The 23,176-nt window shown below is 37.8% G+C and overlaps 1 protein-coding gene across 1 annotated transcript in view; it reads left to right on the top strand.

Annotated features, from left to right (window-relative positions):
- Positions 1–22,714, top strand: part of SLC5A8 (solute carrier family 5 member 8) — a 52,808-nt gene extending 30,094 nt beyond the window's left edge. The window contains exons 11-15 of the mRNA XM_049626156.1: positions 9,867–9,953; positions 13,018–13,223; positions 17,335–17,438; positions 22,170–22,249; positions 22,507–22,714. Of these exons, the coding sequence (XP_049482113.1) occupies positions 9,867–9,953; positions 13,018–13,223; positions 17,335–17,438; positions 22,170–22,249; positions 22,507–22,632 (603 nt within the window). The 3' untranslated portion in view covers positions 22,633–22,714. The remainder of the gene's footprint in view (positions 1–9,866; positions 9,954–13,017; positions 13,224–17,334; positions 17,439–22,169; positions 22,250–22,506) is intronic.
- The last annotated feature ends 462 nt before the right edge of the window (positions 22,715–23,176 follow it).

Raw genomic sequence — 23,176 nt, 5'->3', positions numbered from 1 at the left:
TGCCTTTTAGTTTTGTTGATTGTTTCCTTTGCTGTGCAGAAGCTTTTTGTCTTCATAAGGTCCCAGTAATTCACTTTTGCTTTTAATTCCCTTGCCTTTGGGGATGTGTCGAGTAAGAGATTGCTACAGCTGAGGTCAGAGAGGTCTTTTCCTGCTTTCTCCTCTAGGGTTTTGATGGTTTCCTGTCTCACATTCAGGTCCTTTATCCATTTTGAGTTTATTTTTGTGAATGGTGTGAGAAAGTGGTCTAGTTTCAGCCTTCTGCATGCTGCTGTCCAGTTTTCCCAGCACCATTTGTTAAAGAGACTGTCTTTTTTCCGTTGGATGTTCTTTCCTGCTTTGTCAAAGATTAGTTGGCCATACGTTTGTGGGTCTAGTTCTGGGGTTTCTATTCTATTCCATTGGTCTATGTGTCTGTTTTTGTGCCAGGTAAATGGTTTTTTAAAATGTATTGTTGGATTCAGTTTGCTAGCATTTTGTTGAGAATTTTTGCATCTATGTTTATCAAAGATATTGATTGGCCTGTAGTTCTCTTTATTATGGTATCTTTATCTGGTTTTGGTATCAGAGTAATGCTGGCCTGAAAGAATGAAATTAGAAGTTTTCCTTCCTCTTCTATTTTTTGGAATAGTTTGAAAAAAATAGGTATTAATTCCTCTTTAAATGTTTGGTAGAATTCACCTGTGAAGCCATCTGGTCCTGACCTTCTATTTGTTGGCGTTTTGATTGCTGATTCAATTTCTTTGCTGATAATTGGTTTGTTCAAATTTTCTATTTCTCCCTGTTTCAGTTTTCATAGATTATATGTTTCTAGGAATTTTTCCATTTCTTCTAGGTTGCCCAATTTGTTGGCATATAGTTTTTCATAATATTCTAATTGTTTGTATTTCTGTGGTGTTGGTTGTTATTTCCCTCTTTCATTTGTAATATTATTTATTTGAAGCATTTCTCTTTTTTTCTTGATACTTCTGGCTAGAGGCTTAGCAGTTTTATTAATTTTTTCAAAGAACCAGCTTCTAGTTTCATTGATGAGTTCTATTTTTTTTTTTTTTTTTAGTTTTTATATAGTTTATTTATTCTCTAATCCTTATTATTTCCTTTATTCTTCTGGTTTTAGGCTTTGTTTGTTGTTTGCAGGTGTAAGGTTAAGTTGTTTATTTGAGACTTTTCTCGTTTCTTGATATAGGCCTGTATTGCTATAAACTTCCCTCTTAGAACCACTTTTGCTGTATCCCAAAGGTTTTGAACTGTTGTGTTTCATATTCATTAGTTTCCATGTACTTTTTGATTTTTTCTTTTATTTTCTGGTTGACACATTCATTGTTTAGTAGCATGGTATTTAACCTCCATGTATTTGTGGTCTTCCAGATTTTTTCTTGTGGTTGACTTCTAGTTTCATAGTGTTGTGGTTGGAAAAGATGCATGGTATGATTTCTATCTTTTTGAATGTGCTGAGGTTTGTTTCGTGGGTTAATATGTGATCTGTTTTGGAGGATGTTCCACGTGTACTCAAAAAGAATGAGTATTCTTTTGTTTTAGGATGGAATTATTTGAATATATCTGTTAAATCCATCTGGTAGTGTATCATTCAAAGCCATTGTTTGCTTGTTGATTTTCTGTTTAGATGAACTGTCTATTGATGTAAGTGGAGTGTTAAAGTTTTGTACTATTATTGTATTGCTATTGATTATTTCCTTTATGTTTGTTAATAGCTGCTTTATTTATTTGGGTGCACCCTCCAACTGTCTAAGTCTTATTTATTCTTCAAGTTTCTTTTTTTCTTTATTTTTTTCTTGTCTGTGTATGTTATAATTTTTTTAATATGAAATTTATTGTCAAATTGGTTTCCATACAACACCCAGTGCTCATCCCAAAAGGTGCCCTCCTTAATGCCCATCACCTACTTTCCCCTCCCTTCCACCCCCCATCAACCCTCAGTTTATTCTCAGTTTTTAAGAGTCTCTTATGGTTTGCCTCATTCTCTGTAACTTTTTTTCCTCTTCCCGTCCCCCATGGTCTTCTGTTAAGTTTCTCAGGATCCACATAAGAGTGAAAACATGTGGTATCTGTCTTTCTCTGTATGACTTATTTTACTTAGCATAACACTTTCCAGTTCCATCCACATTGCTACAAAAGGCCATATTTCATTCTTTCTAGTTGCCAAGTAGTATTCCATTGTATATATAAACCTCAACTTCTTTATCCATTCATCACTTGATGGACATTTAAGCTCTTTCCATAATTTGGCTATTGTTGAAAGTGCTGCTATAAACATAGGGGTATAAGTGCCCCTATGCATCAGCACTCTTGTATCCCTTGGGTAAATTCCTAGCAGTGCTATTGCTGGGTAATAGAGTAGATCTATTTTCAATTTTTTGAGGAACCTCCACACTGTTTTCCAGAGTGGCTGCACCAGTTTGCATTCCCAGCAACAGTGCAAGAAGGTTTCTGTTTCTCCACATCTTCGCCAGCATCTATAGTCTCCTGATTTGTTCATTTTAGCCACTCTGACTGGCGTGAGGTGATATTCAGTGTGGTTTTGATTTGTATTTCCCTGATGAAGAGTGACATTGAGCATCTTTTCATGTGCCTGTTGGCCATCTGGATGTCTTCTTTGGAGAAGTGTCTATTCATGTTTTCTGCCCATTTCTTCATTGGATTATTTGTTTTTTGGGTGTGGAATTTGGAGAGTTCTTTATAGATTTTGGATACTAGCCCTTTGATATGTCATCTGCAAATATCTTTTCCCATTCCGTTGGTTGCCTTTTAGTTTTGTTGATTGTTTCCTTTGCAGTGCAGAAGATTTTTATCTTCATGAGGTTCCAAGAGTTCATTTTTGCTTTTAATTCCCTTGTCTTTGGAGATGTGTCAAGTAAGAAATTGCTGTGGCTGAGGTCAGAGAGGTTTTTTCCTGCTTTCTCCTCTAGGGTTTTGATGGTTTCCTGTCTCACATTCAGGTCCTTCATCCATTTTGAGTTTATTTTTGTAAATGGTATAAGAAGTGGTCTAGTTTCATTCTTCTGCATGTTGCTGTCCAGTTCTCCCAGCACCATTTATTAAAGAGACTGTCTTTTTTTTTCCACTGGATATTCTTTCCTGCTTTTTCAAAGATTAGTTGGCCATACTTTTGTGGGTCCATTTCTGGACTCTCTGTTCTATTCCATTGGTCTATGTGTCTGTTTTTGTGCCAATACCATGCTGTCTTGATGATTACAGCTTTGTAGTAGAGGCTAAAGTCGGGGATTGTGATACCTCCCACTTTGGTCTTCTTCAATATTCCTTTGGCTATTCGGGGTATTTTGTGGTTCCATACAAATTTTAGGATTGCTTGTTCTAGCTTCAAGAAGAATGCTGGTGCATTTTGATTGGGATTACATTGAATGTGTAGATTGCTTTGGATAGTATTGACATTTTAACAATATTTATTCTTCCAATCCATGAGCATGGAATGTTTTTCCTTTTTTTTTTTATCTTCTTCAATTTCCTTCATAAGCTTTCTATAGTTTTCAGCATACAGCTCTTTTACATATTTGGTTGGGTTTATTCCTAGGTATTTTATGTTTCTTGGTGCAATTGTGAATGGGATCAGTTTCTTTATTTGTCCTGCTGTTACTTCATTATTACTGTGTAATAATGTAACTGATTTCTGTACCTTAATTTTGTATCCTGCGACTTTGCTGAACTCATGTATCAGTTCTAGCAGACTTTTGGTGGAGTCTGTTGGATTTTCCATGTACATTATCATGATGTCTGCAAAAAGTGAAAGCTTAACTTCACCTTTGCCAATTTTGATGCCTTTGATTTCCTTTTGTTGTCTGATTGCTGATGCTAGAACTTCCAACACTATGTTAAACAACAGCGGTGAGAGTGGACATCCCTGTTGTGTTCCCGATCTCAGGGGGAAAGCTCTCAATTTTTCCCCACTGAGGATGTGGGCTTTTCATAAATGGCTTTTATGATGTTTAAGTATGTTCCTTCTATCCTGACTTTCTCGAGGGTTTTTATTAAGAAAGGATCTTGGGGGCGCCTGGATGGCTCAGTCGGTTGAGCGTCCGACTTCAGCCCAGGTCATGATCTCGCGGCCTGTGGGTTCGAGCCCCGCATCGGGCTCTGTGCTGACAGCTTGGAGCCCGGAGCCTGTTTCGGATTCTGTGTCTCCCTCTCTCTCTGACCCTCCCCCATTCATGCTCTGTCTCTCTCTGTCTCAAAAATAAACATTAAAAAAAAAAAAAAATTAAAAAAAAAAAAAAAAAAAAAAGAAAGGATCTTGAATTTTGTCAAATGCTTTTTCTGCATTGATTGACAGGATCATATGGTTCTTATCTTTTCTTTTATTAATGTGATGTATCACATTGATTGATTTGTGAATGTTGAACCAGACCTGCAGCCCAGGAATGAATTCCACTTGATCATGGTGAATAATTCTTTTTGTATGCTGTTGAATTCAATTTGCTAGTATCTTGTTGAGAATTTTTGCATCTATATTCATCAGGGATATTGGCCTGTAGTTCTCTTTTTTTGCTGGGTCTCTGCCTGGTTTGGGAATCAAAGTAATGCTGGCTTCATAGAATGAGTCTGGAAGTTTTCCTTACCTTTCTGTTTTTTGGAACAGCTTGAGAAGGATAGGTATTATCTCTGCTTTAAATGTCTGGTAGAATTCCCCAGGGAAGCCATCTGGTCCTGGACTCTTATTTGTTGGGAGATTTTTGATAACTGATTCCATTTCTTCACTGGTTATGGGTCTGTTCAAGCTTTCTATTTCTTCCTGTTTGAGTTTTGGAAGTGTGTGGGTGTTTAGGAATTTGTCCATTTCTTCCAGGTTGTCCAGTTTGTTGGCATATAATTTTTCATAGTATTCCCTGATAATTGCTTGTATTTCTGAGGGATTGGTTGTAATAATTCCATTTTCATTCATGATTTTATCTGTTTGGGTCCTCTCCCTTTTCTTTTTCAGAAGCCTGGCTAGAGGTTTATCAATTTTGTGTCTTTTTTCAAAAAACTAACTCTTGATTTCATTGATGTGCTCTACAGTTTTTTTAGATTCTATATTATTTATTTCTGCTCTGATCTTTATTATCTCTCTTCTTCTGCTGGTTTTGGGGTGTCTTTGCTGTTCTGCTTCTATTTCCTTTAGGTGTGCTGTTAGATTTTGTATTGGGGATTTTTCTTGTTTCTTGAGATAGGCCTGGATTGCAATGTATTTTCCTCTCAGGACTACCTTCGCTGCATCCCAAAGCATTTGGATTGTTGTGTTTTCATTTTTATTTGTTTCCATATATTTTTTAATTTTTTCCCTAATTGCCTGGTTGACCCACTCATTCTTTAGTAGGGTGTTCTTTAACCTCTATGCTTTTGGAGGTTTTCCAGATTTTTCCTGTGGTTGATTTTAAGTTTCATAGCATTGTGGTCTGAAAGTGTGCATGGTATGATCTCAATTCTTGTATACTTATGAAGGGCTGTTTTGTGACCCAGAATATGATCTATCTTGGAGAATGTTCCATGTGCACTTGAGAAGAAAGTATATTCTGTCGCTTTGGGATGAAGAGTTCTAAATATATCTGTCAAGTCCATCTGATCCAATGTAGCATTCAGGGCCCTTGTTTCTTTATTGCTCCTGTGTCTAGATGATCTATCCATTGTTGTAAGTGGAGTATTAAAGTTCACTGCAATTACCACATTGTTATCAATAAGGTTGCTTATGTTTGTGATTAATTTTTTTATATATTTGGGGGCTCCCATATTCGGTGCACAGACATATATAATTGTTAGTTCTTCCTGATGGATAGACCCTGTAATTTTTATGTAATTCCCTTCTTCATCTCTTGTTATAACCTTTAATTTAAAGTCTAGTTTGTCTGATATAAGTATGGCTACTCCAACTTTCTTTTGACTTCCAGTAGCATGATAGATAGTTCTCCATCCCCTCACTTTCAATCTGAAGGTGTCCTCAGGTCTACAATGAGTCTCTTGTAGACAGCAAATAGATGGGTCTTGTTTTTTTATCCATTCTGATACCCTATGTTTTTTGGTTGGAGCATTTAGTCCATTTACATTCAGTGTTATTAATTGAAATATATGGGTTTAGAGTCATTGTGATATCTGTAGGTTTCATGCTTGTAGTGATGTCTCTGGTACTTTGTGGTCCTTGCAACATTTCACTCACAGAGTCCCCCTTAGGATCTCTTGTAGGGCTGGTTTAGTGGTGATGAAGTCCTTCAGTTTTTGTTTGGGAAAACCTTTATCTCTCCTTCTATTCTGAATGACAGACTTGCTGGATAAAGGATTCTTGGCTGCATATTTTTTTTCTGTTCATCACATTGAAGATTTCCTGCCATTCCTTTCTGGCCTGCCAAGTTTCAGTAGATAGACCTGCTACTACCCTTATGTGTCTACCTTTGTATGTTAGGGCTCATTTATCCTTAGCTGCTTTAAGAATTCTCTCTTATCCTTGTATTTTGCCAGTTTCACTATGATATGTTGTGCAGAAGTTCGATTCATGTTACGACTGAAGGGAGTTCTCTGTGCCTCTTGGATTTCAGTGCCTGTTTCCTTCCCCAATCAGGGAAGTTCTCAGCTATGATTTATTCAAGTACACCTTCAGCCCCTTTCTCTCTCTCTCTTTTCTGGAATTCCTAGGATACGGATATTGTTTTGTTTGATTGCATCACTTAGTTCTCCAGTTCTCCCCTCATACTCCTGGATTTTTTTAAATCTTTTTCTCAGCCTCCTCTTTTTCCATAGTTTTATCTTCTAGTTCACCTATTCTCTCCTCTGCCTTTTCAATCTGTGCTATTGCTGTCTCCATTTTATTTTGCACCTCATTCATAGCATTTTTTAATTCCTCATGACTATTTTTTAGTCCCTTGATCTCTGTGGCAATAGATTCTCTGTTGTCCTCTATGCTTTTTTCAAGACCAGGGATTAATTTTATGACTATTATTCTAAATTCCTGTTGTTATATTGCTTAAATTGGTTTTGATCAATTTGTTAGCTGTCACTACTTCCTGGAGTTTCCTTTGAGGAGAATTCTTCTGTTTCATCATTTTGGCAAGTCCCTGCAGTAGCTCCAAACTGCAGGGCACTTCCCCTGTGCTGTCCAGAGAAACTTGTGTTGGTGGGTGGGGCCGCAGTCAGACCTGATGTCTGCCCCCAGCCCACCGCTGGGGCCACAGTCAGACTGGTGTGTACCTTATCTTCCCCTCTCCCAGGGGCAGGACTCACTGTGGAATGGCATGGCCCCTGTCTGGGCTGCTTGCACACTGCCAGGCTTGTGGTGCTGTTTTGATGGGATCTGGCCAAGGGCGTGTTAGCCCAGGTGGATCCGCAAGGTGAACAGGGGAGGGAGGGGCAGGCTTAGCTCGCTTTGCTCTCCGCGGTCCCCTGTGGGAGGGGCCCTGCAGCACCGGGAGGGAGGCAGGCCCATCCCAAGGATAGATCCACAGAAGCACAGCGTTGGGCGTTTGCGTGGTGCAAGCAAGCAAGTTCGGTGACAGGAACTGGTTCCCTCTGGAATTTCAGCTGGGGGATAGGAGAGGGAAATGGTGCTTGCCAGTGCCTTTGTTCCCCCGCTGAGCTGTGTCCTTCTGGGGCTCAACAACTCTCCCTCCAGGCGTCCTCTTGCCCTCCCCACTGTCTGAGAGCAGAGCTGTTGACTTTTAACATTCCAGATGTTAAGTCCCGCTGGCTTTCAGAACTCACGCAGTCCGGCCCCTCCACTTTTGCAAGCCAGACTTTGGGGGCTCTGCCTTCCTGTGGGCTGCCCTTCCACCACCACAGCTCCCTCCCACCAGTCCGTGTAGCACACACCGCCTCTCCGCCCTTCCTACCCTCTTCCGTGGGCCTCTTGTCTACGCTTGGCTCCGGAGAGTCCATTCTGCTAGTCTTCTGGCAGTTTTCTGGGTTATTTAGGCCTATGTGGGTGGAGTCTAAGCAATCAACAGGACGAGGTGAGTCCAGTGTCCTCCTACACTGCCATCTTCTATTCTTCAAGTTTCAACTTAAACATCCTTTCTGTTCCCTGCATACGTTTAAGTTTCCCTCTGCCACATATTCTTAGAACACTTTGTGTTTCTCTTACCATATTCTTATTTCCATTATCATATGATATTGTAGTGATTTACTTAATGTCTGTTTTACTAAATAGTGTATAATTCCATGAAAAAATTTTGACATTGTTGTCTAACACTGTATCAAATATCTGGTGTCTACTGCAGTGTTCAAGACATTTAATAAATTCAGCTTGAATGTACCTATTTTGTACTTGTTCATAAATATCCACTTATCAGATCACCCCAAACGCTCCCTGGACCTTCTCTGGGCACCTCGGCTCCCTGTCTGGGACTCCTGGACCTCCCCATGTTCCAGAAAGTTGAAGATCAATGCTGGACAAAGCAGGTCATCCAGACTCCTTCTTTAGGCCTAAGGCGTGGGTCCATTCTGGTTGATTATTGCTTAAGGCATATCAGTTGTTAAAATAGCTTAATCTCATCTTGACTATATGAGTGAATGAATTATGTCCAGATGCACCAAGCTTATCTAGTACAGCTAAGCCATAACCAGCAAAAGTCCTCTGAATGTGCTTTCCTCCATAGTCTGCATTATTGCTTATTCTTCTGTAGTCTGCATTATTGCTTATTCTTCTGTAGTCTGCATTATTGCTTATAGCTCTTAATGTGGTTACTTTCCCTTTTTATCATATATCAACTCTGGCCTGAGTATATACAGTGGGGTGTTCTAGGTATGTCATCATAACTCTAAGCCAGTTTTTGCTTTCTTCCTCTCTAACTTAAGTATTATTTCCTGAGATAGATCTTTTTGGGGATATATTCCTTGTGTCTCCAAAACTGACTCACAGGTCACACTGTCATAGCCTGAATCGTGGGCCATGTGACTTATTTCACATTATGCATTGAAGTCTATCTCCCTTCCTCCTGGGCTCTGGTTCAAGAGAAGTTGTGAAATGACTTCTTAGGATGATATTCTGAGCCCATATTCTCCTCAAACAATAGTTGTTTGTCATCTGTATCCACACTCCCTTCTATAGTCCAAAAGGTAGGCTTTGTAATTGTTGTTAACCTAAGACTGCCGTCTGTATCCTATAAGATTTTTCTTGACTCAATGTTTTTTCTTTGATTTGCTCATTCTGTTTTATCAAGCCCCTTTACTCTGTAGACAAATTAATGTGTTCCCTAATTCTTCTTATATGGTTCTGTCCACTATTAAAAATTAGCCATTGGATTATTGGGAACTCACATCTCTTGGAATTTTTAGCTATTTGCATATCTGCATTGTTCCCATTGTAATTTCTTTTGACATCTATACATCAAAACAAAGGTTACAGTTAGCCAATTACATTTTAAATCTTTCTACATGATTTGATCAATCTTTTTTTTTTTTTTTTTAAATCCTGGTTTTCATTCTAATTCCATTCTTAGGGAACCAAAGATGGTGTTGGGTTTCATTGCCATCTCTGTTCACTTAGGAGTACTTACCCACAGTCTTGTTTTGCAGAAGATTTTGAGAATCAAAGCACAAAGGAGTAATGTGATTGATTATTAACACCTGCAAAAACAGTTGGGAGGAGTAGTGTCCCTCTTGTCTTATGCATTCATATAGGTGCTCCCATTGTCTCATGACTCTACCTTCTTTATGTTTTGCTTCCTTTATTGAGGTACCTGAATGAACAGATTAATAGTTGAGACTGAGAAACAGAAGCTTCTAAGTTCTGATGACCTATTTGCCAATGATAAGGCTGCCATGATTTTCTGGAAGAGGCTGACTAAGTTCTCATTCTGATGAAATTTATTTGAAACTTTTTAACTTGGTATTTGAGATTACTAGTTGTTGACTTTTTGTTATTTTTGTAGGCAGCCCTCAGTATATTTGGCATGATTGGTGGACCACTTCTGGGCTTGTTTGCTTTGGGCATTTTGGTTCCCTTTGCCAACTCAATTGTAAGTATAAAGAGTGAATATGTGTAAAGCTTAATTTCCCAAATATAGTAGTGGCTCAATTTTTGTCAGTTGTAAAGATATAATTCCTTTGATATCTGTCATTAGTGACTTGATGACTTAATTACTCATATTGACTTTGCTGGGGTGTACAATAAATTACTATGCACTGGGATTGTGCATATGTAAAGCTAAATGGAAATTGCCAAAACAACATATATTATGTAACTAAATATTTATATAATTAATAATATATAATATATTCTATAATTATATAATTAAAATATAATATAGAATATTATATAACTAAAGTATATATGTTATGAAACATATTATATGTAATATATTATGAATATTATATAACTAAAGCAGCAACTTTTTTGTGCATTTATCTTTTTGCCCTTCTTGAAAATCAATCACTAGGATTTAAAGAAAGGAGATCAACAGGCTCAGATATGAAAGATTTAAGGGCAATAGAGCTGAGGATACTTGTGACTAGCCAGAGTATAGCAAAGAGAAGCAATAAGATAAGATATTCACCACCTTGACCAGAGAGTTTATATTCCTGATATTTAAAGCTATAGCTCCAACACCATGGTTCTGGCCCCAAAGGAGTGATCATAATTGGGAATAGTATCCAGAATAAGGTAATATCTCTCTTCTACATAGACATATCTGTGCTTTGAAGTACTAGATTTTGTTTGGAGTAAATGAAATTGAAATTATTTCTCTGAAAGCCAAAGGAAACTCCATCTAATCAGGCCTGCCACAGGCTGACATTCAGGAAAAACTGATAATGCATGTTTTGTTGTTTCAGACAGATGTAGAATAACCACAAAACTATGACTTCACATTTAGAATTCCATTTTCTTCATGAGGCATTAGGGATTGGTAAGGCAGCTACTAATAAAGGCTGTTACCATTATTACTAACAATTCTCAGAGAAATAATTCTCAACAGATGGTAGCTGTACTTGTGGTGAGCATAACATAATATATATAGAAATTAAATCACTGTGTTTCAGTACCCCTGAAATTAATGTAACATTGCGTGCCAAGTGTACACAAATAAAAACTTCACAAAAATAATAATTCTGACTAATAATAATAATTCTCAATGAAATATCATATGAAGCGCAAGTTTTGTAGAAATTAATCACAGTGCAAGAGAATGGTTCATATCAACCTCAGAATGTTGAAGCTTTGGTTAGACTCTTTGCATTTTGAAATGCACAGTGCTTTTTGAGTGTTTGAAACATTAAAATAGGACTGACTTTTGGTTTTTGACATTTACTGCCACCATGGGGTGCCTCCAGAAAAGCTGTAGCAGACAAGGTCCCACATATCCTTTTTTCAAGAGAAGTATGATATTATTCCTGTCATAGGAGGTACCTCTTTTTACTGCATCCACATTTTTCACCAGAATATCTACCCTTACCTTGGAGTGGACTTCCTGCCTCCCTCTCTTCCTCCTACCTTCTCACCCTTTCTCCCCTTCTCCTTTTCTCCTTCTCTTCCTTTACTTCTCTTCTCCCTTCCCTTTTCTCCCTTGTTCCCTCCCCTCTTCTTATTCATTCATTGAACATTTATGAGCTGAGTACTGTCCTGGGAATAGAGAGCACTGAATATTTTTGCTTTCACAGGTTTTATAATTTTGCGGATCTTTGAACAAACCGTATACAATGCTGAGAATAAGCAAGTCTGGCCTGTCAACAGGTGGCCACACTACAATTCCAACCTCATAATATTGAAAAAATATTTATTGCACTCCTGTATATGTCCAGCACTGTCATAAGTGTCATAAGTTTTGGGGTACCAAAAACAAATCTAATTCTGCTTTCAAGGTTCACAGCTTAATGAAGGAGCTCACAGTCTTCGTCCCTAACCCAAATCCTCTGATCTGGTCATCAGCCTTTATTTTCTCCCATCAGCACACCATTCTTTTTTCCTACCCTATGATTTTGCTTATGTTTTCCCCCTGACTTCAAATATTCTACCCTGTCCTTTCTATGGGGATCCTGAGGCACAAGCTGCATTGTCTGGTCAGTATTATTATTTTTTTAAGTTTATTTATTTATTTTTGAGCGAGAAAGAAAGTAAGAGTGGTGGAGGGGCAGAGAGAGAGGGAAAGAGAGAGAATCCCAAGCAGGCTCCACACTGTTAGCATGGATCCTGATGTGGGGCTTGAAACTACTAGCTGTGACATCATGACCTGAGCCAAAGTCAGACGGTTAACTGACTGAGCCAACCAGGCGCCCCTGGTCAGTATTCTTAAAGGAAGGGGCAAAATTTCACCACAGGGGAAGAGGCTTCCTAGCTCAAGTTTTGCTTTTGTCCCCATCATTTGGAACTAGGGCTTAAATCATTCAAAGTCCAGCAGAACATCTGGATTACTGATGAAAAGCAGAAGTGGGGACTCCAAGTTTTCCAAGGACTGGGAAACCAGCTGTCTTCAGGGAGGACATCCCTACCTGTCTTTAGAAATACTAAGTGTGGTTATATGCACCATGGCAGTCATTTGTGAAAACTGCTTCCTGGTTTCCCCTAATTACCCTGAAGCACAATTATAATCGTGCATGTTGTTAAGTATAGGAATAAACTCTGCGTGTGATTTCTCCTTCATAATCTGTTGTTCATATGGCATACCATTTGTTTACAGACTAAATAAAAATATAGGGGGCAATTGGTCTGGGGTCAGTGGTGTGACTGTTGTGGTTATTTGGGTGTGAAGAAAGCAGGAGGCCAGAGCAGAGTGCTAGCTATGGAACAGAGTAGAAGAAATGGAATTATGAGATCAACTAAAAGAAAAATGGGCAGGAATTGGTTATTGGCTAGGTAGGGTTATGGAAAAGGGAATGGGGTTACAGACTCCCCAGGGCTCTGGGCTAAAGGACCAGTGGTCCCTGCCACTCTTGACAAGAGGCAGGGATCTTGGGGGAGAAGGATGATTTTAGGAGAAAAGCTGGTAAATCTGACTTGGACCATGTTGAGCTTAACCTTCTAATGTTAATTTCCATCTCAAAGCAAGCTGTGTTATTTTTTCTTTTAAAAGCACTCTTGTTTTGCAGGGAGCACTTGCTGGTCTTCTGGCTGGATTTGTTGTTTCTTTGTGGGTAGGAATTGGAGCTCAACTGTATCCTCCACTGCCTGAGAGAACTATGCCACTAAGCCTTGAAACCTATGGCTGTAACAGCACATACAATGTGACAAATTGGGTGACAACCACAGAAATGCCATTTTCTACTAGTGCTTTTCAAGTATATGGTGCTGAAAGGTATTGAATTAAACTTTGTAATGTCATATTTTTAAGAAATGTATGTGACAGGTAGAGAACAGTTGCTTTCTGTCTTGCCTGCAGTGCTGTGATTTTTCCCTGATCTGAAATGGGTAGAGCCCTTGTGGCTTGCTGGCTATGGTATTTTGCTCAGAAACAGCAAAAATTGCTATATGTTCTTAATTTTGCTACACTTCTGTCATGCTTACAGATCTGGAGAAGACTTGAATTGTAACACAAAAAAACTATTATGGGTAAATGCTACCAAATATCAGCTCTAGTTGAATGAAAAATTGTCTTTGTCAACTAAAAACCTTTTAAAATGAAAAGTACCATTATAAAAGAACATTGCTTCTATAGTCTTTGAGGTATAGCTTTTACAGACTAAAAGCTACAATCATCTAAATATGTTAGATTATTGCTATTTGTTTAGGTTTAAAGATTCCAAACCTTTAGAACATTAGCAATGAGTTGCAGCTGTGATATTCTTACTAGAGTTTTCTGTATGTGGTATACTTTTAGGCTTGTGGATCCTTATGTTGTCTGATTTAATGAAATGTTGTGGGTCTGCTAATAGGTGAGTGTTTTATTATATAGTGGATGTGAGGGCAAGACTTTCTATAGTGGACAATTATATGTACAGCCTTAAAGCATAAACCCCAATAGAAATGTTCAAGGAGTATGGAGATGAGGTTGTTGCCCCCCAATTATTGCCCCCAGCTCCAGCTTTCTTGGAATGAAGCCATTAAGGACTCATGCCCACTTTAGCTGGACACCCTCCTGAGAGAAGGAATGTGACTGTTACAATTAGTGATTCATGTTCCAAAGAAAATATAACTATGAGAATGCCTGCCAATGGAAGTTCAAGGCTGGCAAATGCTTCATAAATAGAAAGAAAAGGTAGTTCCAGAGCCTGAGGCATATTTGGGGGAGGTCTGACTAGGTGGGGTGCTGTGGGGTGAGGGGCAAGGAAGTGCAAGGAGCAGTTTGGACAAGCATGAAAGCACTAATGTACATATGTAGGATGCACATATATATGTGGGAGGACATGCAGGATGTACTTGTTTCACAGTTTTGCTTAGCATTTGTCCTGGTTGTGTAAATATCTCTCTTAATTTAAGAGTCTGAGACAAAATAGTTATTTGGATTCTGAAACAAATAAATTAACTGAGGTTTAGTATATACCTGGTACCATAATAATTACTTTTATAGGTTAGCTTATTTATAAAATAACAGGTAATAAGCAAGAATTTTTTTTTTATTTTTTTTAACTTTTTATTTTTTTTTTTTTTGAGACAGAGAGAGACAGAGCATGAACGGGGGAGGGGCAGAGAGAGAGGGAGACACAGAATCGGAAGGAGGCTCCAGGCTCTGAGCCATCAGCCCAGAGCCCAACACGGGGCTCAAACTCACGGACCGTGAGATCGTGACCTGAGCTGAAGTCGGACGCTTAACCGACTGAGCCACTCAGGCGCCCCAAGCAAGAATTTTTAAGAATGAATACATACTCAACTCTGGGCTGGCCATTTCTGTGATATCCCTAGAAAGTCTTCCCCTTTCACTGTGGTTCCTGCCTTCCAGGAAATTATAATTTAGCTGGAGAGAGTATGCTAATGTATACAAAACAATCAATCCAGTAAGCACAGTAAGTATAAAATAAGTATAAAACTAGCACATGATAAATAGTAATAACTACTTGATAAATACTTGTTAAAAGAATGAATATAAACAAGGTTGGAGTAGCAGGAAGACTTTGGAGAGGTAGGACTTGAAGGATGCGGAGGCTGGCTAGACAGAGGTCTGGAAAGTCATTCTTACCACAGAAAATGACCAGAAGGGAAATTGGACAAGAAGATACACAAACAATGCTTGTGGTAAGTGGTATTCATAGGTGATCAAGAGAGCCAGCAGAAGGAAGAGCTTAACTCTTCCTGAGTGGAGTGAAGGAGACCTTCTTAGAGGATTACATAAATTGGAATTAGTCAGGTGAACAGGTTGGGCAGAGGGACCAAAGGAAGAAGAAAATCGCACAGTGAAGGAATAGTGTATGCAAAAGCATGAAGTTCTGAAGCCACGTGGCACCTTAGGAAATCACACCTAGTCAATGTCGCTAGAGTACAAGGGGAGTAAAGTTCACAGCTGAAGATGAAATAAAATACCCTTTGGTCGTCTAGATTCTGCATTTCCATTACCCACATTCAGTTTTTATTAAGTTCCCAATGCTTGATGTGTATATATTGATAGCTTGTTGTAGTTTTAATTTGCATTTCCCTTATGATCAGTTACATTTGATACCTTTTAATATATTTATTGGCCATTTCCATTTGAATATTTACTTTAGTCACTTGTCTGTTGAAATCTTTTATCCATTTTTAAATGCATTCTCAATTTTTTTTATTATTTATTTAGGAGTTCTTTTTTAATGTTTATTTATTTTTGAGAGAGACAGAATGCAAGTGGATTAGGGGCAGAGACAGAGGGAGACACAAAATCCGAAGCAGGTTCCAGGTTCCGAGCTGTCAGCACAGAGCCCAATAGGGGCTCAAACTCATGAGCTGTGGGATCATGACCTGAGCTGAAGTCGGATGCTGAACCCACTGAGCCACCCAGGTGCCCCTAGGAGTTCTTGATATATTCTAGATACAAAATATATTTTGAAAATATTTTTCTCCCACTTTGTGGATTGCCTTTTTACTCTTTTAGTGATACTTTTGGTGATACTTATTTTCATTTAAAATGAAAATAAAATGTTTTCATTTTAATTATGTTCAACTTTATCAGTCTTTTTCCTATATGTTCAGTCTTCTGTGTATCCCAATTACATCTTTGCCTATCCTGAGGTCATAAAGAGATTCTTCAAATTTTTAATTTAAATGCTTTATTGTTAGTTAACTGTTTCCATTTATGAATGTAATCTCCTTTGGAATTGATTTCTGTGGGTGCTGTGATCAAGACTCATTTTTTCCCATATGGATATTCGATTAACCAAGTACCACTTATTGGAAAGAACTTCCCTTTACCCCATTACAAAGTACTGTCAACTTTGACATAAACCAGATGATTATTTTCTTGTGGGTCTGTCTCTTGATTCTCTCTTCTGTTCTACTTTGTCTGTTTTTTGTTTTTGTTTTTGTTTTTTGTTTGTTTGTTTTTTCTCCCAGTAATACCACATCTTAATTTCAATAGCTCACCTCAGTGTGTTTCCATCTTTCTGGGATCTTGGCCCCTCAAGTTCTAATTGTTGTGACTCTCTGGTATCTTAAAAAAAAATCTGCCTGCTCTTTCCCCCAGTTTTTATACATTATTCTTGGCAGAATTGTTGGTCTAAATCAAGCTACTCTATTAAAGCTGAAAATGAGATCCTAGAATAATCATTTTAGAAACAGATTAGATCATGTCACTCCTCCATTTAAAGTACTTCCCTGAGAGCCACTGCTCAGAGAGTAAAATCCAAACTTCATACAAGTCTAACAACAAAAAAGAAATCCGTCTTCCTCTTGTTTTGTGTAACTCTGTCTGTTGCTCACTATGCTTTAGTCGGCTGGTGTTTACCTCTCTCTAGGATGCTTTCCTCAAGAACTTTCCTCCAGGTCTCAGTTCAAATGTCACTTCTTCCTAAAGGCTTTCTCTGACTCCATGTTGGAGTGTAGTTCCTTCTTTCCACTCTGTTAATATCACATTACCTTGTTTTATTTTCCTTACAGCACTTTCCACCAGTGGAAATTATTATATTTATTAGTTTACTTGTTTGTTTCATTTCTCTCCCCATTAGAATGTAAACCTTATGAAGGCAGGAACTCTGTCAGCCGTTTTTATGGTAGACTTTTTAATGACAAGAACAGTGCCTGGGACATAAAGCAAAGTTGAACGAATACACATGGACATTTAGCATTATAGTGTATGGTCAAGGCTAAGCCAGGGTTTTCATATTTTTCCCTCAGGCTTTTAATTCTTTATCCAATAAGATAAAATTGGAACTGCAGATTATGACATCAAAAACATTATTAAATATTTTATTTTGATTTTGCCATGCATGAAGATTATTGAGACTGCTCTTAGTTGCTAGTAGCATTACATGAAATTTTACAGTTATGCTTTTGTTCTTTCTCAGGACTCCACTGATGGATAACTGGTATTCTTTATCATATCTCTACCTCAGCACTCTTGGAACTTTGGTAACATTATTCATGGGAATGCTAATCAGTTTACCAACAGGTAACTATCTAAACCTTAGTATTGTTGTATTTACCTCCATATCAGTTTTTACTATATCTGTTTTATAGCTGCTGATGTTATTTTACTATAGTCCTGTTAACAACTAGTTTAATTACTTGTTCCATTTTCCTCATGGGAAATTTGAGGGCCTACACTTGAAAGCAGAAGGTTCTCTTTGAACCTTTGCTCCACCATGTACCAGCTGCATGAACTTAGGGAAGACTGTATAGCTACTCTGAGGCTTAGCTTTCTTCTGTATGAATTGAGGTTAGTGGTGATTGACTTCCCTATCTCACAGGTTGCTGTAAGACAAAAATAAGGTCTTTAAAATATCATATGTAGTTACTACAATGCTAGGGATTTTACACATATTATTACAACAGTCCTGCATCAGATCTTTTCATTGTCCTATGCTGACTTTTTGTAAACTTTAAAGAAGTATACACAGGTAAGGAATGATCACTACAATTGTTATATCTAAACATAGTATGAAGCTTTTTTCAGATTCCATAAATTTTAAAAACATTATTTAAAAACTGTCAGTGAGGAGCCTGCTTGGGATTTCTCTCTCCCTCTCTTTCTGCCCCTCTTCCACTCATTCTCTCGCTCTCAAAATAGATAAATACACTTAAAAAACATTATTTTTTAAAAAACAAACTGATAATACACGTGGTACATACACTGCTCTCTGGGATTGCTATAGAACTGTTATTCTGGAACTTCATATCCTTATTCTGTGAATTCCATCTGTCTCCCTCCTGTGTTGTATTCCCCGCTGCCTGTATCCCATTATTCCTAATTCTTGTTTATCCCCTTAATTGAATGGAGCACATCCTTTTAGCATGTTCTTGAGAAAGTGTAGACAAGAGATTTTGAAAATGTGGTACCTCTGGAAAAAAGTGTCTTTAATTCTCCCTTATACTTGATTGATCATTTGTTTGAGTAGAGAATCCTAGGTTGAAAATAACTTTCTTGTTTCTGAAAGGATGTCTTTTTTTTTTAAGTTTGTTTTTTTAATGTAATTTATTGTCAAGTTGGCTAACATACAGTGTATACAGTGTGCTCTTGGTTTTGGGGGTAGATTTCCATGATTCATCACTTCCATACAACACTCATCCCAACGAGTATCCTCCTCAATGCCCACCACCATTTTTCCCTCTCCCCCGCAACCCTCCCATGAACCCTCAGTTTGTTCTCTGCATTTAAGAATTTCTTATGGTTTGCCTCCTTCCTTCTCTGTAACTATTTTTTCCCCCTTCCCTTCCCCCATGGTCTTCTGTTAAGTTTCTCAAGTTACACACATGTGAGTGAAAACATATTAAGTTTATTTATTTATTTTGAGAGAGAAAGAGAGAGAGTGTGTGTGTGCACATGTGCAAGCAGGAGAGGGGCAGAGAGGGAGGGAGAGAATCGCAAGCAGGCTCTGTGCTGTCAGGGCCGACCCTGACGCAGGGCTCAATCTCATGCAGGACTTTGCTCTATCTCACAAACTATGAGATCATGACCTGAGCTGAAATCAAAAGTCAGACCCTCAACCGACTGAACCACCCAGGTGCCCCTCTGAGAGGATGTCTTAACTTTCTCAGTTAATCTTTCTCAGGTTAAGCACCATATGAGTAGGCGGCTTGCATTTAAGAGCCATCTATTCATTTTTATTTTTTATTATAGTTCTAGTTCACTGTGTTGTTATTAAGATGCCAGTGCTATGCTACCTGCCGGCCCTTTGTATGTGACCCATTTCACAATGATTGCTTTGCCCTAAGGCCTCGGTAGGATCTTTTCAAACTGAAGACTCATGCCCTTCAGTTCTAAGGCATTTCCCCATATTATTTCTTTTTCTTTTTTTTTTTTCCCCCATATTATTTCTTTTGTAATTTCTTGTGATTTTCTGTTTTCTCTTTATGGAAACTCTTGTTAGTCAAATGTTTGAGTCTCAGACAGTTATTCTAATTTTCTTCTCTTTTCTCTCCTATTTTCCATAACTGTGTCTTTTAGGTCTACTACATGGGATACTTTTTCAATTTACTTTTCCATAATTCCCAAAGGAGCATTCTGATCCAGTTTTGAGAATAATCTGTAAAGGAAGGAGGGCAAGTAGGAAGCTATTACAGTAAGTCAGGTGAACGATCTTGGTGGCTGAAAGCAGGATAGCAGGGTAGTTGGTGAGAAGTGCTGGGCTCCCCGATTTCCTACATTCCCTCACACATGTACTTCCATAGCAACCAGACTGGGGGAAGGCAGCTCACTGCCCTTTTCCTCAAATGTGCAATAACTAGTCAGAAATCCTATACTTTTGTCCTAGGACGTCTGATGTCTTTGTTTGCTTTATGCTGCAAGGCTACCGTCACTGTGCCACTTGATAGTAGAAGAAATTCTAAGTAGAAAGTAGTAGAAGAAATTCTACTGTCAATTATGATTTTGTAACTCCTGAATAGCACTGCCTTTCAAGCTTCTGTGATACTTGTATTTATAATTAATAAATGATATCAATAGTTAGTAGTAATATTAACATATCAACAATGATATTGCAATGTATAATTCTTATGCATTTATGATAAAGTTTGTAGCTATTTATTACCTTTCAAACAGCTGTTTTTAACTATTTTCTTTCTTTTCGAAAAGGACTGTGGCTTTTTTTGTAAATAAATTTACCAGCACAGTAGATTTATTCTTTTTGTCTGTTTTGATATATTTTAAGACAGATTTTAAACTTTTCTCACAAATAGCTCAATTATTCAGATCAAGAATACACATCAACAGTCTCCTTGTGCTATTTGACGTTAGGTTCTTATTCAACCCATTCCTTTTTCTTTAAGAAAATGGAATATCAATATGATTTCACTCATTTGTAGAATTTAAGAAACAAAACAGATGAACATATGGAAGGAAGAAAAAAAGAGAGGGAGAGAAGAAAGCAAACCATAAGAGACTCTTAAAGATAGAGAACAAACTGAGGGTTGATGGAGGGAGGTGTATGGGGGCTGGATTAGATGCGTGACAGGTGTTAAGGAGGGTGCTTGTTGTGATGACCACTGGGTGTTGTATGTAAGTGATGAATCATGGAATTCTACTCCTGAAATCAATATTTCACTGTATGTTAACTAACTAGAATTTAAATAAATATTTGAAAAGAAAAAAAAAGAAATGGAGTATCAGAATATTCCCTTTCAACATTCCCTTTTTTTTTCCTTAAAAGTTTTTATTCTGATAACCATATACAACCATATCTTTTGTTTTATAAAGTAATGCTATACCCAGCTGAGCAGGCATCCAGTGATAAGAAGCAATACAACTTCATTAATTTCATATGGCTTATTCCCATTTCACAACAGCAATGAACACCTTGAGAAAAACAAACAAACAAATTAGAAACACGAAATCCTAACACTTCTGGGGAAATAAATTTAAAGATCTACTGCAGGATACTAGGAATCTGTAACAATTCAGGCCACACAGACTTGGTTGGCATTTCAGTTTCACCTAACCATGTACCCACCGTAAGTGGGTCTGTCTCTTCATCAGTAAGTGGGGTAAATAATACCCTAAGTAGACCGCGAGCTATGAGTACAGTAATTGTTTTACTCATCTCTGTCTCCCCAGCACCTAGTAGAGTCTCTAGCACATGGTGGTTACTCAACAATGTTGACTTGATTAGTTTAAAGTTGATCCCATTTCTGGAAGAGCAGAGGTTCCCGTAATTAAAAGCCTAATATTTGTACCAAAGTGAAGGCACTCAAATATTAGATAGCATAAAGATCACTTTGGAAATTTGGTAAAAATCAGGATTCAGTGGCCCTACCCCAGAGTTTCTAACTGGGTTAGTCCAGGTTGGAGTTCAGGAATCTGTGTTTTAAGTACATCTCCTAGGTGTACTTTGTACTAAAGTAGTTTGAGGAGCACACAGTTTTAAAAAGCTTAGTCTTTGATCTACAAATAAAATAACTTGTATCTACAAATAATTTTTGTAAAGCAAAATGTTAGGGAAGAGGAGTTGAATCCAACACAATCATCATACTGATTTTCATTTAACCAATTTATTTGACATTTCATAATTTCCTGCACTTCTTCACATACATCTACATTCACAGCCTTGAAACTGGAGGAGTGCAACTCCACTGCCTGAAGCAGAGGCAGATGGTTTGATATTTTATTGGTAGATCAGAGAGGATGCTTTTAAACCAGTTTCCCTATGAGTACTGGGCTCTTTCTCAGGTTAAGCACCATATGAGTAGGCGGCTTGCATTTAAGAGCCATCTATTCATTTTTATTTTTTATTATTTAAAAAAAAAATTATGTTTTTATTTTATTTTTGAGAGAGACAGTGCAAGCAGGGGAGGGGCAGAGAGAGAGGGAGACACAGAATTTGAAGCATGCTCCAGGCTCTGAGCTGTCGGCAGAGCCTGACTTGGAGCTCAAACTCACAGACTGTGAGATCATGACCTGAGCTGAAGTCGGACACTTAATCAACTGAGTCACCCAGGCGCCCCATCTCATTTGTTTTTAAACACCAGACTCGTATTTATCATAGTGAGAGGCTTGCAGAATCTGAGTGACTAAGGGAAGGGAAATGGTGAGCCAAGTCTCCAGCACTGCTTAAAAGATTCTCTTTCTCTTTGTGTTTTATAAGTGCATAGAGTTGAATGCACCCAAGTCAAATGCTTGTATGATGGGCCATCACTGGGTAGTTACAGTTATCTTTCTAACAATGTAAACAATGTAAATGTTTTTCAGGAGGAAGAAAACAAAACTTAGACCACAGATTCCTACTAACCAAAGAGGACTTTCTTTCCAATTTTGACATTTTTAAGAAAGTAAGTTGGCTTTCTTTCTCCTTCAATTAGTAAGACTGTGCTTTTACCCCCAAGATAGAATACTAGTTAGCCCTTAGACTCTCTTTTGAACTCTGATAGACAAGGAACGTATTTGACCTATTCTTTGATGATGCATTTCTGTTATATATCTTGTCCTCAGTAGACTACCAAGCTGATTTAGAGAAAGAAAAACAGTAACAGTTATTTAGAATTGAATAGTTACTTTTTTCTAATGATGTATTAACATTTTCTTTTAGAAGAAGCATACTTTAAGCTATAAATCTCATCCGATAGAAGATGGTGGAACTGATAACCCTGCCTTCAACCATATTGAATTGAACTTCACAGACCAAAGTGGCAAGATCAATGGGACTCGTTTGTGAAGCAGCTGTGATATTAGATGATCTTAAACAGTGTCCCAATTTGATATATTTTCTAAGAAATTTGGGTCGGGTTTAGATTTTTTTTGAAGGGGTGGTTCTATAATGAGTAAAGTTTGGGGGGAAATTTTTGTTAAAGCAAAGTCCTGACTCTTCAGTTCCTAGACTCAATAATTGATGCTACTCTGGAGTTAAGAGTTTCAGTGTCAGTGTTTTCCTCTATTTCTCTTTTATTTTAATGAGGCTGCAGTTGTGAAAATTATGACCACATATGTGCTGATAGATTAATACGCACATACTTAATGGTCAAAAGCACATTCTTAAATTTGGTCATTCATAAAAGTATTTTCCATGGATTTGGTGCTAGCATATCAGTTTTAGGATTTACCAAAATCATAAGTAATACTGAAAAGAGCTTTCTCCCTTCTACTACATACTCTATTTTTTAGAAAACAATGGGGTGACAGATCTATGTTATCTAGATCTTTGCTTCACATTGATCCATATCAGCTCTATCAGGGAACGTATTAACCTTGGAACCAATTCT

This window comes from Panthera uncia, chromosome B4, assembly GCF_023721935.1.
Source record: "Panthera uncia isolate 11264 chromosome B4, Puncia_PCG_1.0, whole genome shotgun sequence".
In the NCBI taxonomy this organism is placed as follows: Eukaryota; Metazoa; Chordata; class Mammalia; order Carnivora; family Felidae; genus Panthera; species Panthera uncia.
The sequence above is the reverse complement of the archived record's forward strand: the minus strand, read 5'-3'. Positions and strand labels throughout refer to the sequence as shown.